Source organism: Argentina silus (genome assembly GCF_951799395.1).
Source record: "Argentina silus genome assembly, chromosome: 22".
NCBI lineage: Eukaryota > Metazoa > Chordata > Actinopteri > Argentiniformes > Argentinidae > Argentina > Argentina silus.
Genome location: NC_139676.1, coordinates 2,079,302 through 2,102,088, shown reverse-complemented (window position 1 = coordinate 2,102,088; position 22,787 = coordinate 2,079,302). Strand labels below are relative to the sequence as shown.

General features: G+C 46.7%; 2 protein-coding genes across 2 annotated transcripts; one reads left to right on the top strand and one right to left on the bottom strand.

The window, feature by feature from the left end:
* Positions 1 to 1,832: 1,832 nt before the first annotated feature.
* Positions 1,833 to 14,819, bottom strand: LOC310821888 (myosin-7-like; the record flags this gene model as incomplete). The annotated part of the gene is made up of 38 exons (XM_083694157.1): positions 1,833 to 1,961; positions 2,119 to 2,253; positions 2,347 to 2,442; positions 2,550 to 2,654; positions 2,768 to 3,001; positions 3,156 to 3,218; positions 3,388 to 3,591; positions 3,710 to 4,018; positions 4,137 to 4,261; positions 4,409 to 4,574; positions 4,694 to 4,877; positions 5,158 to 5,354; positions 5,444 to 5,562; positions 5,652 to 5,778; positions 5,895 to 6,284; positions 6,372 to 6,462; positions 6,610 to 6,755; positions 6,847 to 7,023; positions 7,113 to 7,355; positions 7,545 to 7,800; positions 8,151 to 8,287; positions 8,371 to 8,494; positions 8,571 to 8,776; positions 9,259 to 9,326; positions 9,592 to 9,901; positions 10,013 to 10,183; positions 10,306 to 10,455; positions 10,532 to 10,650; positions 10,955 to 11,093; positions 11,816 to 11,919; positions 12,168 to 12,266; positions 12,368 to 12,431; positions 12,522 to 12,614; positions 12,709 to 12,856; positions 12,979 to 13,006; positions 13,108 to 13,264; positions 13,616 to 13,759; positions 14,619 to 14,819. The coding sequence occupies 38 exons, from the start codon at positions 14,817 to 14,819 to the stop codon at positions 1,941 to 1,943; spliced, it is 5,850 nt and encodes a 1,949-aa protein (XP_083550283.1). The 3' UTR covers positions 1,833 to 1,940.
* A 6,336-nt stretch (positions 14,820 to 21,155) lies between these two features.
* On the top strand, positions 21,156 to 22,455 carry fitm1l (fat storage inducing transmembrane protein 1, like; the record flags this gene model as incomplete). The annotated part of the gene is made up of 2 exons (XM_083694274.1): positions 21,156 to 21,334; positions 21,807 to 22,455. The coding sequence occupies 2 exons, from the start codon at positions 21,156 to 21,158 to the stop codon at positions 22,453 to 22,455; spliced, it is 828 nt and encodes a 275-aa protein (XP_083550400.1).
* Between the last annotated feature and the right edge of the window lie 332 nt (positions 22,456 to 22,787).

Below are 22,787 nucleotides of genomic sequence, written 5' to 3'. Positions count from 1 at the left end.
GTCCCAGGGATACCTACAGTATAGTTAGCAGGGCTAGCATGTCCCAGGGATACCTACAGTATAGTTAGCAGGGCTAGCATGTCCCAGGGATACCTACAGTATAGTTAGCAGGGCTAGCATGTCCCAGGGATACCTACAGTATAGTTAGCAGGGCTAGCATGTCCCAGGGATACCTACAGTATAGTTAGCAGGGCTAGCATGTCCCAGGGATACCTACAGTATAGTTAGCAGTGCTAGCATGTCCCAGGGATACCTACAGTATAGTTAGCAGGGCTAGCATGTCCCAGGGATACCTACAGTATAGTTAGCAGGGCTAGCATGTCCCAGGGATACCTACAGTATAGTTAGCAGTGCTAGCATGGCCCAGGGATACCTACAGTATAGTTAGCAGGGCTAGCATGTCCCAGCTACAGTATTTGACCACTGGGGGTTTGCAGGTGTCTGTAATGAAAGGAGTGACAGGTCTCATTCACACCCAACTAGTATCCTGTTCCTCTCTCCCTCCTCCTCCCACTGACTCCTACCACTGTAATCACCGGATCAGCGTCCAGCAGCAAGACAGGCTGAAGCCTGAAGGGACCCCGAGGACGGCGCCCCAGACAGCACTGAGACAGCCTCTAAGACACCAACAGGTAAGGACCCACCACCTTGAATTCTCAGCTCAGGCTGAACACTTTCAACTGAGGGCATTTTAGCATAGACTTGATGTGGACTCAATATGGACAAGGCGGAATGCTACAAAAATGTATTATGGTACCTAATCAAATGTGTTTTACAGTAATCAGAAAGAGTGTCAACCTTTACACACCATTAGGATAAGCGGAGGGTTGCAGAGGGAGTTGACATATCGCTATGTGCTCTATAATCATGGTCCCTGCAGCGGTCTTGAGCCGTCATACTGGAATTACCAGCAGGAAGAGGCAATATGGGTGTTGACTGTGTTTGGAGGGGATTTAATTTAACGACCATATTTGAAGAATGTTTCAATCAAATTTGTAATCACCCTCTGGTTTGCTGTAGGCTTAGGCCTACATAGTGCTGTACTTTCACCCCAAATCTCAAACATTTGGACCCCTTTTTAACAGTTGAGATGATGTTATATGGGGACAGTAGATGCCTTGCTGCGGTGCTGTGTTAAAGCCCCAGCCCTGTGGAGGAGTATCTGTGTTTGAGTGGCACAGGGACCCATGGAGACCAGCTGCCTGCAGCTACATGCCATAGTTTACAACCTGGCTATCAGCACTGGTTTATTGCGCGACCTTGACGCCCCGGCTCTTTAGCTTCCCTTAACTCTCTATTTCCAGAACAAGAGATTTGTTTTATCTCTCTCTATTTTAGCAGCAGTCATCACCTCGCATTTCAAACACTTAAACCCACCCGGCCCTCTTCACGAGCTGTTCCCCAGGGCTCTCCCCCCTACCCCACCTCCCCCGGCCCTCTTCACGAGCTGTTCCCCAGGGCTCTCCCCCCACCTCCCCCGGCCCTTGACCCCACCTCAGATAGCCTCGTCATCACCCCCCAACTCTCATAGCCAGGAATGCCGACACCCTTGGTGGTTACCGCCTCATTAAGACCATTGAGTTGATTTAGCTCATATGAATACATTAGTTTAGAGTTTTAGCCTTTTACTGAAAAATGGAAAATAAGAAATCAGCCCACAACAAATGTACAGAATTAACTATTTGCATCAGCATTTGAAACATGTGTTTAATACCTATATAATAATTATTGATGGGTGACGATGAATTGACATTAGAACCACCTCACTGACCAATGATGGACCATTCATTCATAACAGTGCTGAGAAACAAGGGAGGAGACAGAACTGAGACTGCTTGAGGAGGTTTATTTCAAACGATCACAGGAGGTGAACAGTGATAGTTGAGGGGATTCTACAGGACTGCACACAGCAGACAAAGGATTCAGACGGGTCCAACGCTTCACTCTTCACTCATTCCTCTCTGCAATGACATGGAATGTGGGGAAGAAAGGAGCAAAAAGAGAGGAGGCAGTGAGTGGCTGAGAGGAAGCCCACAGTGGTTAAACAGAGAAACAGCCAAAAGATGTCAGCGTGTGACAGGGACAGATGGAACACATCTTCAAGGTGTTTGAACTGACCTTGGAGCCCACGTCACGGCTCTTGGCACGCAGCTTGTTGACCTGAGACTCAGCGATGTCGGCTCTCTCCTCAGCCTCGTCCAGCTCATGCTGAATCTTGCGGGACTTTCCCAGGTGAGTGTTGGCCTGTTCCTCCTGTGACACAGAGACACAGACACAGTTACAGCTGAAGCTGAGAGACTCCAAGAGGTAGACAGTATCTCAGTATGGTCTCATGTCCACACGTACCGCCTCCTCTGTGGCTCTCTTGTAGGCTTTCACTTTCAGCTGCAGCTTATCCACCAGGTCCTGGAGACGGGCCATGTTCTTACGGTCCTCCTCCGTCTGTAAAAAATATTACCACAGGTTTTAACTCACCTATTATAAAGTTAGCTTTTGGTCAGTTTACAGCATATAAAAGAGACAGTCAGTGCCTATGTTGCCAAGGATACCTGGTAGGTAAGTTCCTTGATGCGGCGCTCATATTTACGCATGCCCTTCACAGACTCATTGGTTTTCTTCTGCTCTGATTCCACCTCCCCCTCCAGCTCCCTGACCTGGAAAAGGCACAGACAACAGTTACTTTTGGGAAATGGCCTTTCAGTATTTTTTCATGACATTTCATTGAAATGTAATCGAATTTAATTTAATTTAATTGACACTGACTTACCCTGGCCTCCAGTTTCTGCACCTGCTTCTTGCCCCCCTTCATGGCGATCTGTTCAGCCTCATCCAGGCGGTGCTGCAGGTCCTTGATGGTCTGCTCCATGTTCTTCTTCATACGCTCCAGGTGAGCACTGGTGTCCTGCTCCTTCTTCAGCTCCTCTGCCATCATGGCTGCGTCAGTAATGGCCTTCTTGGCCTTCTCCTCAGCATTTCTGCACTCCTGTACCGCCTCCTCCACCTACAATCAAATCAAATCAAATGTTTCACGTACATCGCATACAGCCGTAATTGATATAGTGAAATGCTTTGAGATTTTGCTCCTCAATCAACAACAGTCATCAACAATCAACAAATCGACAATACAATATAATCTAGTAATAATAAATTCTGACCTCAGTCAGAAGCTGGGATGTGTCACTCTCAAGCTTCTTCTTCTGGTTCAGCAGGCTGGTGTTCTATTCAGAGATGTTAAGAGGTGTTATTAACAGGCTGGTGTTCTATTCAGAGATGTTAAGATGTGTTATTAACAGGCTGGTGTTCTATTCAGAGATGTTAAGATGTGTTATTAACAGTGTAAAGCAACAGCAAAATGGATACATGTCATTTTCAGTGTCTGTGCCTTACCTGAGAGAGCAGCAGCTGCACCCTCTCATTGACGTCTAGCAGCTCCTGCTCAGCAAGCTTGCGTCCTCTCTCAGTCTGCTCAAGCATGGTTCTCAGCTCCTCCAGCTCTGCCTGCATCAGGTTGTTGCGTCTCTCAACAATGGCAATGTTCTCCTTCAGATCATCATTGGAACGCAGAGAGTCATCCAGCTGGATTTGAGCATCCTATGAAACAAGACGTTAACCAGTTAGATTTGTTTTAGACAAAAATCTTTGTGTACCGTAATAGAGATTATTTATATTTTTCACTTATACACCTCAGGAAATTGCTCTACTTATTTACCTTCAGATGAGCATGAACAGACTTCAGTTGCTTCTGGGCCTCCGCTGCCTGTCTGTTGGACTGGCTGAGCTGGATCTCCATCTCATTGAGGTCTCCCTCCATCTTCTTCTTCAGCCTGAGGGCCTCATTCCTGCTTCTAGTCTCAGCCTCCAGGGAGCTCTGCAGGGTATCAATGTTCCTCTGCATGTTCCTCTTGCACTGCTCCATCTCCTCGTCCTTCTCAGCCAGCTTGTGTTCAATGTCAGCCTTTATCTGGCTGAACTCAAGCTGGGCTCTGAGGAGCCTTCCTTCCTCATGCTCCAGGGAGGCCTAGAGCATTAAAAGATGCTGCTGTGAATCCACACATCTATACCAAGGGAGGTCAAGGCAGAAATCAGAGGACCAGCCTCCCCTGATCTATACAGAGGGTTTGATACTGTACTCCTACCTCCGCCTCCTCTAGAGCAGCCTGGATCTCTGCTTTCTCCTGCTCCATCTGTTTACGGATCTTCTCCAGCTCATGGATGGTCTTAACTCCCTCGCCAAGCTGTTCAGTCAGATCAGCGATCTCCTCTGAGAAACATAGTAGAATGAAGGAATATGAACATACAGTATATCCACATTGGCCACTTATGCAGTATGAATATACTCTCCAATGTTTTATTCTCTCTCTTGTTTTTGGCAGGTACAGGTACAGTTTATACCTGTCTGGAAACTCACCTTGGAGGTTCTTGTTCTCCCTCTTCAAGGTCTCCAGATGATCCAGAGACTCCTCGTAGGAGTTCTTCAGCTTGAAGAGCTCCGTGCTCAGAGACCTGGCCTCCTTCTGGGAGCTCTCCAGCTCACACTGAGACTCCTCAAACTTCTGCTTCCACTCAGACAGGACCTAGATTAAACCATTTGAATACATGTTATTTGAAACGAGCTTGTGACTCTTCATAAGGTTTTTAGTGAAATATCTTTGTCTTCAGAGAGACCTGTGGTTTGGGAAAACGGATTATATACTTTGTCAAAGTTTCTTTGCTTCTTGTCCAGAGCAGCAGCAACAGCATTAGACCTCTCCACGTCCACCATGAGATCTTCAATCTCATTCTGCAGTCTGTGTTTGGTCTTCTCCAGGGAGGAACACTTAGCATTCACTGTCTCCACAGCCTCCTCAGCATCCTGCAAGCGCTGAGCCAGCTTCTTCCTGGATGAATGAGGCACATACAGGAGAATGATGTAGTGTTTTTGCTATGTTATGATTCATTATTGAAACCATGACATATTCTTACTGCTAATGGCTGCATGGTCAGCTATCAGACAAACTTTTTGTTCGTCTTACATTTTAGTAGAAACATAATACAAACAAAAAGCTTATCTGCTAGAAGAGAAACTCTCTCTTTGAAGAAGAAGATTTTTCATGTTTTCAATGTCAGAGTTAAACATAAACATGATTGAATATAAACATGGTTGTCTGTATTTCTTACTTGGCCTCCTCCAGCTCCTCAGTCCTCTGGATGGCGTCAGTTTCATACTTGGTTCTCCACGTAGCCACCTCAGCGTTAGCCTTGGACATGCCGCGCTGCAGCTCAGCCTTGGCCTCCTGCTCCTCCTCATACTGCTCCCTCAGCAGGTCAGAGTCATGGCGGGCAGACTGCACTGCATGGGCTAGTGCATTCTTAGCCTGGGAGGGACGAGGACAGAAGGCTTTGTTTTCTTGGGGATGGGATTATGATCATGATGGATGAGTTAATAACCTTAGCTGTATATTACCTTGACTTCCTCCTCCAGCTGTCTCTTCAGATCCTCCAGCTGTTGGCTGGAGGAATTCTTCCCCCTGGTCAGCTGAGAGATCAGAGATTCCTTTTCCTCCAACTGACGAGAAAACTCAACTAAAAGCAAGTGTAGGAAAAAACGTTAGTCTTTTAGACATTAATCTCATCTATTGCATTATCGGAAGGCTACATTGATTCTACTCTACCGTTCTCAGCTTGAAGCTTGGCTTTCTGAGTTGACATGTCATGGAGGGATCTTTGGAATTCATCAGATTTGTTCCTGTATTCATTAGCTTGATCCTCTAGAGTTCTGCTCACCTTCTCCAAGTTAGTCTTAACAATAAAAAACAAATATTTTCAGTTTATTTCTCAAATGCCAGATAGTGGCTTGCACATACAGATCATGTTAAGATCATGAAATGATGTGAAAATAGATATTAATTGTTAACCTTTGATTTAACAAGGTGCTCCATGTTGGAGACCACATCGTCCAGCTCCAGCCTGAGCTCACTCTTCTCCTTCTCCAGCTTCTGCTTGACTCTCTGCAGGTTGTCTATCTGCTCCCCCAGGTCAACCACACTGTCAGCTTGTTTCTTCCTGAGTGTGGCAGCGGTGGCCTCGTGCTGCAGAGTGGCCTCTTCAAGGTCTCTGCGGAGTTTCAGGAACTCAGCTTCCCTCTTCTTGTTCATCTCAATCTGGACAGAGGTCGCTCCCCCAGCCTCCTCCAGCCTCTCACTGATCTCCTCCAGCTCTCTGGCCAAGTCCGCTCTCTGCTTCTCCACCTTGGCTCTGGCTGCTCTCTCTGCCTCCAGCTCCTCTTCCAGCTCCTCCACACGAGCCTAGCACCAGAGAGAACAGTGTCATCATAGGAGAACGTATAGAAACAAATGTAGAGTTGGAATAAAGTGTACTGTGTAGTAAGTAACCTGCAGCTCCTTCAACTTCTTTTGGAGTTGAAGGATTGCCGCCTGTTCATCCTCAATCTTACCGCTCAGCTGACTGATTTCAAAGTCCTTCCTGTGGAAAATATTTTGTTTCATCAGTGGAATTGTTAATTAATTCCTAAACTGAACCCAGTGGTTAATACGTAATTATTTGCATATGTATTGATATTGTAATACCAGTAATACAACAGTAGTGTTATTTGTTTTGGTATAATCATACTTTTTAAGATGCTCCTCTAACTGCTGCTTGTCATTCTCCAGGTCCATTAGGCTCTCCTGGGTCAACTTCAGGTCTCCCTCCAGCTTCCGCTTGGCTCTCTCAAGGTCCATTCGAACCTTCTTCTCTTGTTCCAGAGAGCCTTCAAGCTGCAGTGGGTTATAGGAGAACAGAATGGTTATTTGTCTGTATCTTATGTATCGTATAAACATGTAATCTAATCTCTATGTAGGACCTTACGTCATCAACTTGCTGCTCCAGCTTGGCCTTGGCCTTGGTCAGAGTGTTGACTTTGTCTTCTTCACTCTGCAGGTCATCCAGTGTTTGCTGATGAGCTTCCTGTAAGGCTTTCTTCTCCTTGGTCAGCCTGGCAATGATTTCGTCCAGAGCTGCCATCTCCTCAGTCATGTTTTTCACCTGTAAACAGACAGGGACAGTTGAGAACATGACTGCATTGATAATAATGTATTTCAGTTGAAACGTTCTGAATACAGGTGAATATGTACCTTGTTCTCAGTGGCATGCTTCTCCTTCTCCACTTTAGCCAGAGTGAGCTCCAGATCATCAATGTCCTTCTTTAGCTCAGAGCACTCATCCTCCAGCTTCCTCTTCTTAGCAGTCAGCTCAGCATTCAGCTCCTCCTCATCCTCCAGCCTCTCAGTCAGCTCTTTGGCTTTGGCTTCCATCTGGATCTTGTTCTTGATCAGCCCCTCACACCTCTCCTCAGCGTCACCAAGGTTATCTTGCTCCTGCCATTTTGTAAATGTAAAACAGAAAGATGAGATAGTACGCCTTGTAATTATCCCTGTCTAAAGCATAAGAAGTCAGCTATTGTCCGTGGACTGAAAACTTGATATTTCGTACAGTATATGGTAGACGTACACAACATGAGGTTTAGAAATGTCATGATGCAGTAATCAAAGTTCTTTCAAGCTCACCGCCTGGACTTGAAGCTGTAGGTCATTCTTCTCTTGAAGAAGAGAGACCATTTTCTCCTCTAGTTCCTTCCTGCGAGCTTCAGACTTGGCATACGCCTCTTTAAGCTTGAGGAATTCTTCCTTCATGATGGCCATCTCCTTCTCATTCTCAGCAGATTTCAGCAGAGGCTTGATCTTGAAGAACAGCTTCATCCAGGGCCAATTCTTGACCCCCATGAAAGCACGAATGTTCCATTGGATTGCAATTAATGAATCCCTTGAAGAAAATAATCAGCAACTTTAACATATGTATATATACATTTTTACATTTACATTAAAGTCATTTAGCAGCCGCTTTTATCGAAAGCGACTTACAATAAGTACATTTGTCTCGTGAATCAACTAGTCATCGTCAGTAAAACCTTTGACAAGTGCCATTGTCAGTCACAGTAGAGTAAGGAAGAAAACTGCAGTGGCATATATATTCATATCAATATATATTAATATACTAATCAAAACCTGGAATTAATCCATGTGGAATATTTCTTTGAATAAATGTATATGAATAAACTGTACATTTATTCCAGGTGTATTTTCTCTTGTGCATACAGTAACCAACAACACTACCTGCGCCCCACCATCTTCTGGTATTCCATTCTGGACAGAAGACCGCGGGCCCTGGCCTGGATACCAGCGATGATCTTGGACAGACGCTCATCTCTCATCTCCTCCAGCTGACCCAGGAGGCCAGCCTTGAAGAACACCTGGCAACAACACGGCGTTGGAGTGACGTCCCTCCTGTCTATTACACACATTTCTGGTTTTAGGTTAAACTAGTTTATCTCACCTTCGTGTGTCCAAACCTATACTGATTGTGATCAATGTCCAAAGAACCCAGGAGTTTCTCAGCTCCTTTCCTGCTGTCGATGAACTGTCCCTCTGGGTTGGCAGCAGGATTCAATATGCGGTACCTGTCATTAGAAAACTAGTTAATGCTGTTTAAATGATGGATTCCATTATGTAAAAACAAGCATGACAATGGGCTACCTCTGTCTGAAGTCTCCGTACAGGATCCTGTTGGGGAAGCCCTTCCTGCAGATCCTGATGCCTTCCAGCACACCGTTACAGCGCAGCTGGTGCATGACCAGAGGGTTCTCCATGGCCCCAGGATTCTTGGTCTCGTTGGGGATGATGCAGCGCACAAAGTGGGGGTGGGTGGACCTCAGGTTGGTCATCAGCTTGTTCAGGTTCTCCTGTGTGACAGTAAATATATAATTATAGAACTGGTCATCCTGAATGGCATGAATGGAAGCGTGCAAGACCTTCCTGTACATTCTCAACCCTGAACACTACAAGCCTCTCCTTAGAGTACGTCATCTTAGCCATGTCTCTGATATATATTTTATAAACAGACCTGTAGCTCCAAACCCCCAATCCAGCCAGAGAGCTGGTGGTCCTCTATGGCTCAGTTGGTAGAGCATGGTGTTAACAACGCTAAGGTTGTGGGTTTGATTCCCACTGGGACCATATATACTGAAAAATGTATGCACTCACTGCAATGTCAGTCACTTTGGATAAAAGCTTCAGCTAAATAGCATATTATATTATATTAGAGCTGTTATACATGGTTTCTCCATGGAAGGCAAAGACACAGTCAATGCATTTTACTGTCACGGTTCATCTCCTCTGTGATCCTTATCTCTATAAAACAGTGCTAGGGAAAAGACAAACACACCCTGTGAAGTGCTGACACAGTCTGGAAGGAGGCTCCCTTCCTCTTCTTCTCCTTCTTCCCGTCTCCAACTGAAAGAGAACGCAATTAGCTACACACCATGACATCACAGACTCATTCAGACACCCACTGAGTGTTTTACTCTCAGTGAAGATCTCTCATATTATCCAGGTATATCTTAACTCCGGTGGAGGCTGGGGGAGGATGGGCTCATTGTAATGCATGATATCATTCCTCATTCCGTGCATTACAATGAGCCCATTCTCCGATTTCTACCTCCACCAGCCTCCACTGCTTAACTCTCATAAGGAGTGAGAAGGACCACGTCGACTGTACCTGAGTCTGCCCCAGCATAGTGGGCAAACAGGATCGCCAGTAGCTTCAGTGAGGACTTCTGGAAGAGTCCCACCACAGTCTCATTCAGAGGGTCCTTGTTCTTCACCAGCCAATTGTAGATGTTGTAGTCCACAGTGCCAGCATAGTGAACCAGGGCATAATGGGCCTCTGGTTTCCCCTTGATAAGCCTGGGCTTCTGGAAGTTGTTAGATTTTCCAAGATGGTTGTCATACAGCTTGGCTTTAAAGGTAGCATCACTGGCCTTGGGGAACATGCACTCCTCTTCAAGGATGGACATGATACCCATGGGCTGAAGGGGAGGGAAATAGCACTTACTTTAAAAATGTATTATGTTTTCAGGAGTATAAATTCACATAAATTATGTTATTGATGTATGTATGATAATTTCCACTCCTCTCACCTTTTCAATGAGATCAATGCAAGCCTGCAAGTCCATGCCAAAGTCAATGAACGTCCATTCAATGCCCTCTTTCTTGTACTCCTCTTGCTCCAGCACAAACATGTGGTGGTTGAAAAACTGTTGCAGCTTTTCGTTGGTGAAGTTGATGCACAGTTGTTCAAATGTGTTGTACTGTAATTATAGAAAACATATGGGTTAGGTTTCAATCATAAAGGTTGCACTTCATATCTTATCAATAAGGCTGACAGTGATGTTTAAGGACTCTGAGGAAAATGTCCTCTCTCGAAACTCACATCAAAGATCTCAAACCCAGCGATGTCCAGAACACCAATGAAGTACTGGCGCGGCTGCTTGGTCTCCAGCGATTGGTTGATTCTCACCACCATCCACAGGAACATCTTCTCATACACAGCTTTGGCCAGGGCTCCTCTGGCGTAGATCACCTGAGGCACAGGACACAACATCCAGTCCCCTCACAGTACAACACAAGGTCCTGCTATGAAGTAGCCTTCCACTCACCTGGTCCACAGTCTGCCCCTTGGTGACCCACTCATTCCCTACTTTGACCCTGGGGTGACAGAGACTCTTGATGAGGTCCGCAGAGTTCAGGCACATCAGGTATGCTGCTTTGTCAGCAACTGAGGAAAGGATTCAAGTACACTTTGCAATGAGATTAACACTTTACCCACTGAGTCACAGGACTAGCTGGTGTTTACCCCCAGTGCTTTTGATCCAGCCCATACCTTCAGTGGCCTACAGGCGTGAGGAGCTGACGCCACTGAGGGTAAGATTCATCTGAGGAAATTGATATTCTGAGGAAATTGATATTAATTGAATATTCATCTGATATTGACATAAAGACATTCTTCTAGTCTTTAAGTAACTTCAAGATGTATTTTAGCCCAAACTGAGATGTTTAGTTCTTGTGTGTGTGAATCTCACCCTCAGTGCCGTCGGCCTCCGCCTGCTCCTCCCGCTGCTTCTGCTTGAACCTCATGTTGCCGTAGTGCATGATGGCTCCAGTCAGCTTGTACACAGAGTTCTTCTCCTCTTGGGTGAAGCCCAGCACATCAAAAGCACTCTGAAGATGGAGGAGGAGATACTCAGTGATGGGAGTAGGAAATCAGTATTAAGATATTTGGCAACAATCAAGATGTCTCTAACCTACACTGTAATTACTTACATTTACATTTACATTTATTGCATTTAGCAGACGCCTTTATCCAAAGCGACTTACAACAAATACATTTGTTTAAGTAAGTGAATCATCTATCCATCAGTCATCATAGGCAGTCACAATGCTAGAAGAAGGAATTCTTTTAATATTATTATTATTATTTTTATTTTTTTAACAGTGATTACTTCACTGTGATTACTTCACTGTAATTACTTAACTGTGATTACTCACTGTGATTACTTAACTGTGATTACTTAACTGTGATTACTCACTGTGATTACTTAACTGTGATTACTTAACTGTGATTACTCACTGTGATTACTTAACTGTGATTACTTAACTGTGATTACTCACTGTGATTACTTAACTGTGATTACTCACTGTGATTACTTAACTGTGATTACTTAACTGTGATTACTCACTGTGATTACTTAACTGTGATTACTTAACTGTGATTACTCACTGTGATTACTTAACTGTGATTACTCACTGTGATTACTTAACTGTGATTACTTAACTGTGATTACTCACTGTGATTACTTAACTGTGATTACTCACTGTGATTACTCACTGTGATTACTTCATGTGATTACGGGTGAATATGGTGAAGTGAATACGACACTCACATCTGTTGCCATGAGTTCGTCAGCGTCGCTGATGGAGGCCACGGTGGTCTCCCCCTGGGAGATGAAGGCGTAGTCATAGGGGTTGTTGGTCACCAGCAGCATCTCTGCAGTTCAGTAGAGAGACATAGAGACACAGGTGGACATTCACTTACATTATTATAATATCAGGGGAGGCTGGTGGAGGTAGACATCGGAGGACGGGCTAATGCGTGGAACAGAATGAGGAATGGTATCAAACACGTGTCCTTGCAGAACAATGAGCCCGTCCTCCGATTTCTACCTCCACCAGCCTCCCCTCCATACTATGCAAATACCAATGTATGCACCATTGTAGTTGTGTCCCTGTACTGACCCAAAAGCTCAGGTTTCTTGTTTGACAAGATCTGGTAGAAGATGTGGTAGTCTCTCTCATTCTTGAGCTGAAATATTACACGAGACTTCTCCAGCAGGTCTGGAAAGAATCAGATTCAGGAGAGTAGCTAGATTAGCATTAGCCGTTAGCAACATTCGGTCTTCTCTCGGCTCTTAAATCTGTTCTATTAATGTTCTTACATGTCTCAATATCAGCAGAGGCCAGCTTTCCTCGAGTGTCAAAGTGAATCCGGATGAATTTACCCTAAAAAGAAAAATACATATGTTTGTTGTTTGTTTTCTGGTGAGCCATGAACACAAAATGTCATTAAATCTCGTTATCTAACAGACTTACGAATCTAGAGGAGTTGTCATTCCTGATGGTCTTGGCGTTACCAAAGGCCTCCAGCGCTGGGTTAGCCTGGATGATTTGATCCTCCAGGGTACCCTGAGAATGTCACAGATACTCATGTTAGCAGTTTGAAGGGACTAGAGTAGAGTAGACATAGTGTTTCTGTTACTATGTCTGCAGAAACGAGTACAGCACCAACATCTGCATGCTGAAGCTGTAACTGGTAGAAGACCTTGTGGGCTGCAGCATCTTTCTTCCCGCCACTGGCAGCAGCGATGCTGGCGAAGTACTGGATCACTCTCTTGGTGTTCACAGTCTTCCCTGCACCAGATTCTCCACTGGAGACAAACAGAAACCTCTCTTTAGAAGACGCCATTTGTCATGTTCTCTGGCGTAACATGTTAGAGCATGAGTATGTGAAGTTGTTGATAGTTGAGTAGAATAAAACTACTGTACATACGTGATCAGAATAGACTGGTTCTCACGGTCTATGAAAAAATACATAATGCAATATTATATATATATATATATATTATACCAACATCAGAATTCAGTATCACAATCGTTAATAGAATCCATGAGTGTTTACCTGCCAGCATGTACTGGTAGGCGTTGTCAGAGATGGTGAAGATGTGGGGAGGAGCTTCACTCCTCTTCTTCCCTCTGTAGGCAACAACCACCTGCTGGTCGTACACGGGCAGCCACTTGTAGGGGTTGATAGTCACGCAGAACAGCCCTGAGTAGGTCTGTGGAACATAAACATTGTTCTAGAATACTATTTGAATTGGAAAGCTGGAACCATAACAATACTACAGCAAGGGATTCATATAGATGAAAGATGTCAACTTAACTCAACTTAACTGCCAAAGAATCCCGGAAACCTCACCACCTAGAGTGGCAAGTGTTCTATGTGGTGTTTACCTAGCAACAATACTTTGATTGGCTACAAAATGATTATAATTTATGCATTTTTTGTTGAATAAAGTTACCCGTGGCACTCTAGAATGTTGACCATTTGGGCGACTATTCACCCTCGGCACTGAATGAGTTAACAGTATTGAAAGGTTAGAACGGACGGTAAACTGTTAGGGTCTCACGTAGATCATCCATGCTGCGTAACGCTCTTTGAGGTTGAACAGCACAGCGGGCTCATGCAGGAAGGTGAGCATGGCCATGTCCTCGATCTTGTCAAACTTGGGAGGATTCTGTTGCAGAATCTGCGAGGCGTTGATGGTCAGAGTCTAGTAGAAATCAGAGAGGATAGAAATGAAGTTGTTAGTCAACCCCTTTAATCTGCATCCCGTCCTCAACCGCTGTCTTGGAGAATCAGGGCATTTTAGACATGTTCATCCTGAGAGCAACATGATCCTGGAAATGTTTTGTTATTTAACAAATTTACATATTTTCTTGTATTTATTTATTTTGTTTATTATATCTTAACTATAAATGGTACAATTTCTCAACAAGCATTTCTATTTTTCTATTTTATTCAAATACAGATGAATTAAACATTTAACAGTTTAACCTACCATGAAACAAAGTAAAAAGACAACAAACCACCCCTCCATCCTCAAATAAACAACAAAAATCTATACAAAAACCTTATTGACATATTTCCAAAGATGTATGTTATTTGTGCTGTTCTATTTGGGGTCGTTATCCAAACAAAGTGACCCTTTTACACTCCTGCCAACACGTCAAAGAATGGCCACATGATTGAGATGCCTGTTTCACCATCCTGTAACTCAACCTACTGTAGCCTCCATGGGCTAGTTTCCCAGACACAGATTAATTCTAATCCTAGATTCGTCAGCAATGGAGATTTTCTATTGAAAATGTGACTTCGTCAGGACGAGGCCTAATCTGTGTCCAGGAAACCGTCCCATTCCAAAGAATGTTGGAGTGTTTCTGCGCCACGGTGAACTTGGCGGCGCCACTATGTAAACATTAAATTTTTTAACTGTCATTTAGTCCAGGACTAGTCTTAATCTGTGACACAGCATTATAACATGCAGTAAACACTTCAACACAAAGACAAACAGCAGCTTTTTACACAGAGATAAACAACATGTGTCTTTCCTCAGTGGCCGCAACACTGACCTTCCCATTCTGGGTGTCCACAGTGACGTTTTCTCCGTCCCGCCTGGTGACGGACGCCTTGACGAACTCCTCCACCGGGTCCGGCACGAAGCACTCCTTCTTCATGTCGAAGGGCCGGGTCTGGGCCTCCAGACGCTCCCTGTCTGACTTCCTCAGGAAGGGAGCGGCCGCCCCGAACACTGCCATCTGAGCATCTCCCATGGTGGCACCGCAGGACGAGACCTTAGGAAAGAGGACGAGACGCCATATTACATTCAGTCCTCTAATGTATATCATTCAACATTTCATATGTCAACATGTTGTCCATAGAGCCCTATCTCATTACATTACTAATAGTTTGTCCGAAGCGTCATAGTACATACAAGTAATTATTTGCAGCTGGATGCAGGCTTCAGTGCACAGTATGTATCACACCTGGAGAGAGAGACACACAGGTAAGTAGTAGCATCAACACAGACACAGGTGATGCAGCTGAAGACACACACACACATTAGTAGAACTTACACTAGCGGTCGGGTCAACAGCGTCTGAGGTGAGAGACGAAGGTCAGGTCAAGAGCGTCTGAGGTGCTGTGTTGGGCTCTGCTGCATCACTACCAAAACAGAGATCAGATATATAACCCCACTGGCCTGCCCTAAAAGGCCAAGGACTTATTAGCCCTGTGACACCCCAATCCCCCCCCCCCCTCACTCACACAGACACACACACACTCACACTCACTCACTCAAACACACAGACACACACACTCACACAGACACACGCACACACACTCACACAGACACTATTGTAAACACTGACAGCACCTCTGACTCCTGACTGACAGCCAGGCTAGGCTGTAACCATTGTTGTCTCCCTTGGCTCTCACTCTATCTGAGCTCCATCGTGACTGTCGGGAACGCCGGCCAGGAATCTCAGATTGCTTTTCCGTGACTCACTCCGCCCCTAATGAACACATCCCGTCTCTCTCAAACATGCCAAGCTCTGTGTTATCTCTGTCTTATCTGTGTTCACATAGCAGGATTTCATGTGGTTCATCAGTGGTTGGCAGCATTAGGCATTGGTTGATCCCTCTCTTATGGTACGTGTATCTCTCTATCTCTCTTCCACAGACCCCATCTCTCCTTCCCTCCACCCCTCCATCTCTCCTTCCCTCCATCCCTCCACCCCTCCATCTCTCCTTCCCTCCACCCCTCCATCTCTCCTTCCCTCCATCCCTCCACCCCTCCATCTCTCCATCCCTCCACCCCTCCATCCAACCATCTGTTCTGCCTCTAGAGTTCTAGAAACACAAGGTCACATTCAATCACCTATGGTCGCTCCAGCATATTTTAGCGTTGAATAGTGTCTCTGTTCTTATCTTGTCATGACTCCAGATTATTAATAGCTATGAATCCGGCACATTCCAGTTTATCTGTCAAAAGGCTTGATAGGAAATCCCATGTTGCCTGCCCTCTCCTAATGGTAGCTGAGGTACGTGGCTGAGCAATTACCTCAAATTAGCACAGGGCTCGTAATGACATGCTTAGCACCCCAGGCATCACCTCTTCATGCACCATGCACCATGCACCATGCGACCTGTCAGCAGCATGCATATCACAGTCTCTGATGGCTCGCTGTACGTATGCACCCGGGGAGGCTGGTGGAGGTAGGAATCGGAGGACGGGCTCATTGTAATGCATGGAACGGTATGAGGAATGGTATGAAACACATGTGCCTCCCTTGGTATGTACTCTGCTATAAGGCTGCTACATAGTTTTCATAAGGATAAGGAGGAATAGTCATCCAAAAACATGATAATGTCAAATTCTGCTATCTATTAAATTCTATGGATTTGTAGAATTAATATTGAGTGTAATATGTTGATATATTTACAGTATATGGATATTTGTATCTCAATACAATAAGTGGTTAACTGTCAACATCTGTTGCCATGAACTTCAGGTCTGTTTATCCGGGTGCCTTTCGTCCAGTAATCCCTGCTGTTGGAGGGCAGTTGCTGTGTGTACCCTGCCAGACTAAGCCTGGTTGCTGTGTGTACCCTGCCAGACTAAGCCTGGGCAGTGGAAACAAACAGGCGGCCAGTTTGCTACATTCCTGTCATCGCTTTTATCTACCTTTGAAGTTAATTATAGGGTTTCATTTTCATCCTCAAGTGACCATACAGGGCACAGTGAATGTGTCAAAGAGAGGCCTTTTGGTGGGAGTGTTCTCCCTAGCCGCTGAGTGCTGTGTGATGTCATGCAAGGCTTCTGAGGTTGTTGACAGCTCTCATGATGTCAGCTTGGCTATTGGTCCAGAGATGCTGGTCATTACCGTCTTCAGCCTGTCACTGACTGACAGTGTCCCTGATACAGCCTCCAGACTGTCAGTGACAGGCTGAAGACAGTAATAATGGTCTTTAAGGGTTTCACCCTTCACCCTTCATAATGGCCGTAGAGAGAACACTGTTCCCCAGCGTTCTGTATTCCTGTTGGAATAACATGACACATGCGTCTGCGTCGGGGGAGGCTGGTGGAGGTAGAAATCGGAGGACAGGCTCATTGTAAAGCATGAAATGGAACGGTATCAAACACACGCGTACCATTGCTCATTCCATTCCATGCATTACAATGAGCCCGTCCTCCGATTTCTACGCCCACCAGCCTCCCCTGGTCTGTGTCCTCTGTCCTCGTCCCCGTCCCCGTCCCCCGAGCCTCTGGGCTGTTTCCAGCTCATGAGCAGGATTGACCAGAGTGGTCCACAGCAGAGCAGCTGTTTCTGTGGTCAACCAGAGCTTTACTGGCAGATTAGAGGGGGTTCCACAGATGACTGATCCACTGGCAACAACCACATTGGCCTGTATCTGATCACCCCTGAGGAGAGGACAACTGGGTGACCAGCAGACTCTGATTAGGGTTTAATTATGGTGATAAGCTCATTCATAGCCTGCTGATGAACTCCTCTGGGTGTCCAGATATCAGCCTAATCTGATCAGGCCTCATCACATGGAGGCTAATGATTCCCCCTTGTGATGTCACCACGTTGAAATAAACACACTGGACACACCATGCCCTTGAGGAGACGTGTGTGTGTGTGTGTGTGTGTGTGTGTCTGTGTCTGTGTCTGTGTCTGTGTCTGTGTCTGTGTCTGTGTTTGTGTCTCTAAGTCTCTTTCCTCCCTCATGTTTACACGACACTGTGCTGTACCTAGAACAGTCCAGCGTATACGATACAGCTGGAGGAGGTGTGTGGGTGTGTGGGTTTCTCCTTCCTCCCTATACACCACAACATAGAACAGTCCAGCATAAAGGGGAAGACAACCATGAGGGGAGGAACAGCCATAGCCATGCTGTAGACAGACAGTAGCTTGGCATACAGAGAGATCAGGGGAGGCTGATGGAGGTAGAAATCGGAGGACAGAGCTCATTGTAACGCATGGAACGGAATGAGGAATGGTGTCAAACACACATGTTTGATACCATTCCTTACTCCGTTCCATGAATTACAATGAGCTCCGTCCACCAGCCTCCCCTGCTAGCCCAGGACCAAGAGGATTTATTTCATCATGTATGAGGTTTATTTCATCATCTGGGTGTAAGCCACGTCAATCCCATGTCTCTGAGGTGCAATGATATCTCTTTCCTAGGTCCACGTGTGACAGGATTCTCGACTTGGTGAGAGAAAGACTCATTTCTTTAGGGGGGGACCAACTCTACATGTAATGCAGTATGTTGGCCACACGGTGGCAGTAATGTAATGAATAAAGCCTCTGTAGGAGAGATGTCGTGTCAGCCCCCTGGGTTTGTTATCATTTCACCCATTGAACAGTGACAGACTGGGAATACAAAAGGACTGGACTTTCACCCAAACCCAGCCGGGGTTTTTGGCCCATATCTTTCTTTACCACTGGCCCGAGCCCCCAGATCGACAGGCCCACCAGGAATTCTCCCGGATGGCCCTTGAATAAAATGAAGGTGAGTGAATAACATGACTATCCTCTGGTAAATGTACTCTGCAGAGTGATTTGAGAATCAAGTACCATTCTTCTGCCTGTAGGTGGCAGCAGCGTTCTGTAACTGGGTTCATCTGGCTGGCCAACAGACTGGTGTATCTCTGAGGCCTGTTCTATTCTCATTGACCATTGGCCCATGGTTCATATGGTAACCGCCGCAAAAGTAAGCGGTACTTAGAAGAATCCTTCACCACGCCACGTACTGTATCCTCTCCTGTCTCCTCTACTGGGGTTAGGATGATAAACTCTAATCAGCTGTGCACAGGCACACACAGGCCCTGCCCAGAGGCACCCCCTAACCCTCTAGAGGAGTAGATCTGAAAGGATTGGATAGGCATAAGTAGTGGGGTCTAGTGGGCCTCTGGACTGGTCTGTCATAAGTGTTAGTCACAATGTTTAGCTTTTATATCAGCCGTTACTAAAAGACACATCAAAGAATCTGCTTTCATCACACTCACCCAGGCCTGCACTCACAGTGAGGTGCACAAATGATTCAGTAAAACTGGCCTGTATGTGTAGCAGTGGAATAAATGTACTGTTGTAATGGTGGGTAATGTGGAGATATCAGGGACAAGTCATGCAGTCATAACACATTCATGGGCCTGCAGAACATTTCTATTAGAGACAGGGGAGACACTTTTACTGGGTGAAACCAGGTCACACTTTATTTCAGTACACAGGACTCTGACATGCAGAGGTACCGTTTACAGGAGGGTCAGACAGGGCCAGTTGATACTGGTGGTGGGAGTGATGACAGAGAGAGAGATGGAGAGAGAGGGAGAGAGGGGAGAGAAACAGAGAGGGCGGGATCAGAGAGGAAGAGGGGAGATAGAGAGCAGAGAAGGAGAGGTAGAGAAATGGAGAGATGAAGCGGGAGAGAGAGAGAGAGCCATATAGGTAGAGAGAGAGAGAGTTGGTGGGGCGAGCCCACTAACTGACAGAGACAGACCTCCACACCCAACAGCTGAGTCTAAGAATGGAGGAGCAGCAATAGACGGGGGGGAGGGGATATGGCACAGAGGTTACTCCTATTAATACACACACACACACACACACACACACACACATGCTGCACATACACACACAACCACACACACACACACACACAACCACACACACACACACATACACATGCTGCACACACACACACACACACACAACCACACACACACTGCATATACACACACAACCGCGCACACACATGCACACTGCACATACACACACAACCACACACACACACACACACAACCACACATACACGTACACACACACACACATACACACTGCACATACACACACAATCATGCACGCACACACACACACACACACATGCATGCTGCACACACACACAATCAAGCACGGCACACACACACACACACACATTTTCATCTGACATTTATACAGTAGAGGGTAGCAGAACACAAAATACATTTGCACACAGAACTGTTGGACTACAAATCCAACTGTGGCCATTATACTTCACCCTGCTGATGAGCTGGTTCATTATAAACTATCATCATCATCATCATCAGTTCTGAACCAGCTGCTTACTCAGTCTCTAGGACAAACTCATTCTCCCCCATAATCACATTCACACACTAACTGCTGCTGTGTCATTCTCCTCCATGCATTTCCCTGACCTCTGAACTTTGTGATGGTAACATGACACCTGCAGTGGGCGGGGTGGCTGTGAGGGGGGGGGTACATCGAGTGCGAGAACATATGTCCCCCTGTGTTAGTCTCTGAGAGGGGGTGGAGGGAGTAGGGGGCTACTGGAGCAGAAAGGGGGGGCAGGAGAGAGAGAGAGAGAGAGAGAGAGGAGCTACAGAAAGAGAGAGGAGGGAAGGGGGGATTCTAACTGGAGGACAGTTGGACGGTACAGTATGCAGCACACAGCGCCAGGAGAGGGAGGCAGCCATTGTGGATGACCACATCGTCTTTGTTCGCCGTGAGGTAAGAGGAAGGCAGTGACCTCATCAACAACAGGAAGCAGGCACGCCACACGTGGACGAGGGGGAGAGTGGACGTCCAGCCAAGGTCAGACAAGGCGGTGGAGGAGTTAACAAACTCTACTACAGCTGGAAGGTACTGGAGCAGAACTGTGACAACGGTGACGCGTGGAGATGGGACCCGGCCACTGGGTTGAACACAGGAAGTAGACCTGTGGATCTGACGGCGTGAGAGAGACGTTCACTCCAGGGACCGTAGAAGTCTGTGGAATGTGAGCCTCCATCTGTCACTTTGTTCCAGGCGTGTCGTCCACACACGGGGGAGCTGAATGTCAAAGAGGATTACTCCTTCTTCATTGAGTTACACCAGGCCTTTGGATTCTGTCAATACCGCAAGACTTCCTGGTCCAGTGTCACACGGGCACAGTAACCCGACTGGAACTTCATTGGATCACTGGATCATCAAATGCAACAACGTGCTTAATCTCTGAGGTAGAAGTATCCAGAAGTGCACATTGTCCATTTTCCTCCAGTCCGGTTGTCTCATCTGAGTCCAGTTCTTTTCCTCGGGTCAGCTTGGGCCGGGTCGGTCTCCAGGATGTTCCTCAACTCGTTCCTGGTATTGGTGACGGACCTGGCAGCGAGGCTGCTGGGTAACTCCTCCTTCCGACGCCACTTCCACCTGCTGCTGTCGTGCCTGGTGGTGTTTGGCCCCGCCCTCAGCCTCTGGGTGTCTCAGTACAGCGTCTTCGCCAAGAGTTCCCACTTCCTGTACAGGTGAGGGATCTGACCACTTCCTCTACAGGTGAGGGATCTGACCACTTCCTGTACAGGTGAGGAGTCTGACCACTTCCTCTACAGGGGAGGCTATCACTTCCTGTACAGGGGTCTGGCGGATGACGGCCTCAACCATGATGATACAGAATGATCTTATTCTGCTGTTGAATTCAAAATGGGCCCCTATCCCTTACGCCCGGCTACTCCTATAGATCTGAGATGACTGGATAAATACTGTTTTCAAGTAAACAGTCCTTGTCTAAGCAGGAGTGTCCAGAGGAGCAGGGGCAGCATTTAGAAAGCAGCAGCTGGTTTCAGGGCCTTTACTCATCTATGTCCAGTCTGTTTTCATCTAAATACTCCAACATAATCAGCATCCTGTACCGCTGAGGGGTTATGTCCAACCATCCTCTCCTCTCTCCTCTCTCCTCTCTCCTCTCTTCTCTAATCTCTCTCTCTCTCTCTCCTCCAGGATATTCCTCCGCTCTGGCTGGGGCTGGACCTGTGTCTTCGTCGGCTCCTTCGTCTTCCTCCTCTCTTTCTCCGTGCGCCGATCCCTCGTTCTCTCCCTCCGCCACCTCTCCAGGCTGGCGGTGGCAGGCGGCCTGTGGGTCGGCTTCCGGAAGTTTATGGGCGTCCTGGCGAACGCCACGGGCAGCTGCTACGAGCCCCTGAGCTCCCCTCCGGACGACCAGCCCCTGCTGGTGCTCCGGGAGGGGACCACCAAGGAGGTGTGCCTGGGGAATGGGATGGTATGGAGGGGCTACGAGGTCTCGGAGGACACCTTCCTCCTGGTCCTCTGCTGCCTCCTGCTGGCGGAGGAGGTGGCGGTGTTCGGGCCCTACCTGGCCCTGGGGGGGCCCTCGGGGGCCCCGCTGCGCCTCCTCTTCCTGTTCTGCGTGCTCCTCCTGTTGCTCTGGGTGTTCCTGCTGCTCTGTCTCCTCGCCTACTTCCCGCAGTTCCCCACTCAGCTGCTAGGGGGCGCCCTGGGCTGTCTGAGCTGGCGGGGGCTGTACCAGGGCTGGTACCGCCTGGGGCCCACATGGTACTGCCCTGGCAGGCCCGGGGTGGGACTGCTCACCTCCAAAGCTGGAGCCAAAGACGGAGAAGCCTCCAACTAAACTGTCTCTCGTTTCAGATTCTCTCCTTCCTGTGTTCCTGGTTTCCTGTCTCTGGATGATGTCAAATGCTATCTGTCTTTCTCTTCATATTGTACTTCATAAGAATGGAAAGAAACATGAAACCGTCTGTGAGCTGGTCTATATGGTGAATTAGGGTATTCACTTAAACACATTATATAAAAATGGTTGGTGCTCTTAATGTTATGTTCTTTGTGCTTTTCCTCAAATAAGGCTGAATGGTACATGTACAGAATGGTGAATGTACAGTGTGTTTGCATAATGACCATTAATTAGTGGTGATGTTAATGCTATCATGTCTCCACATCAGACAA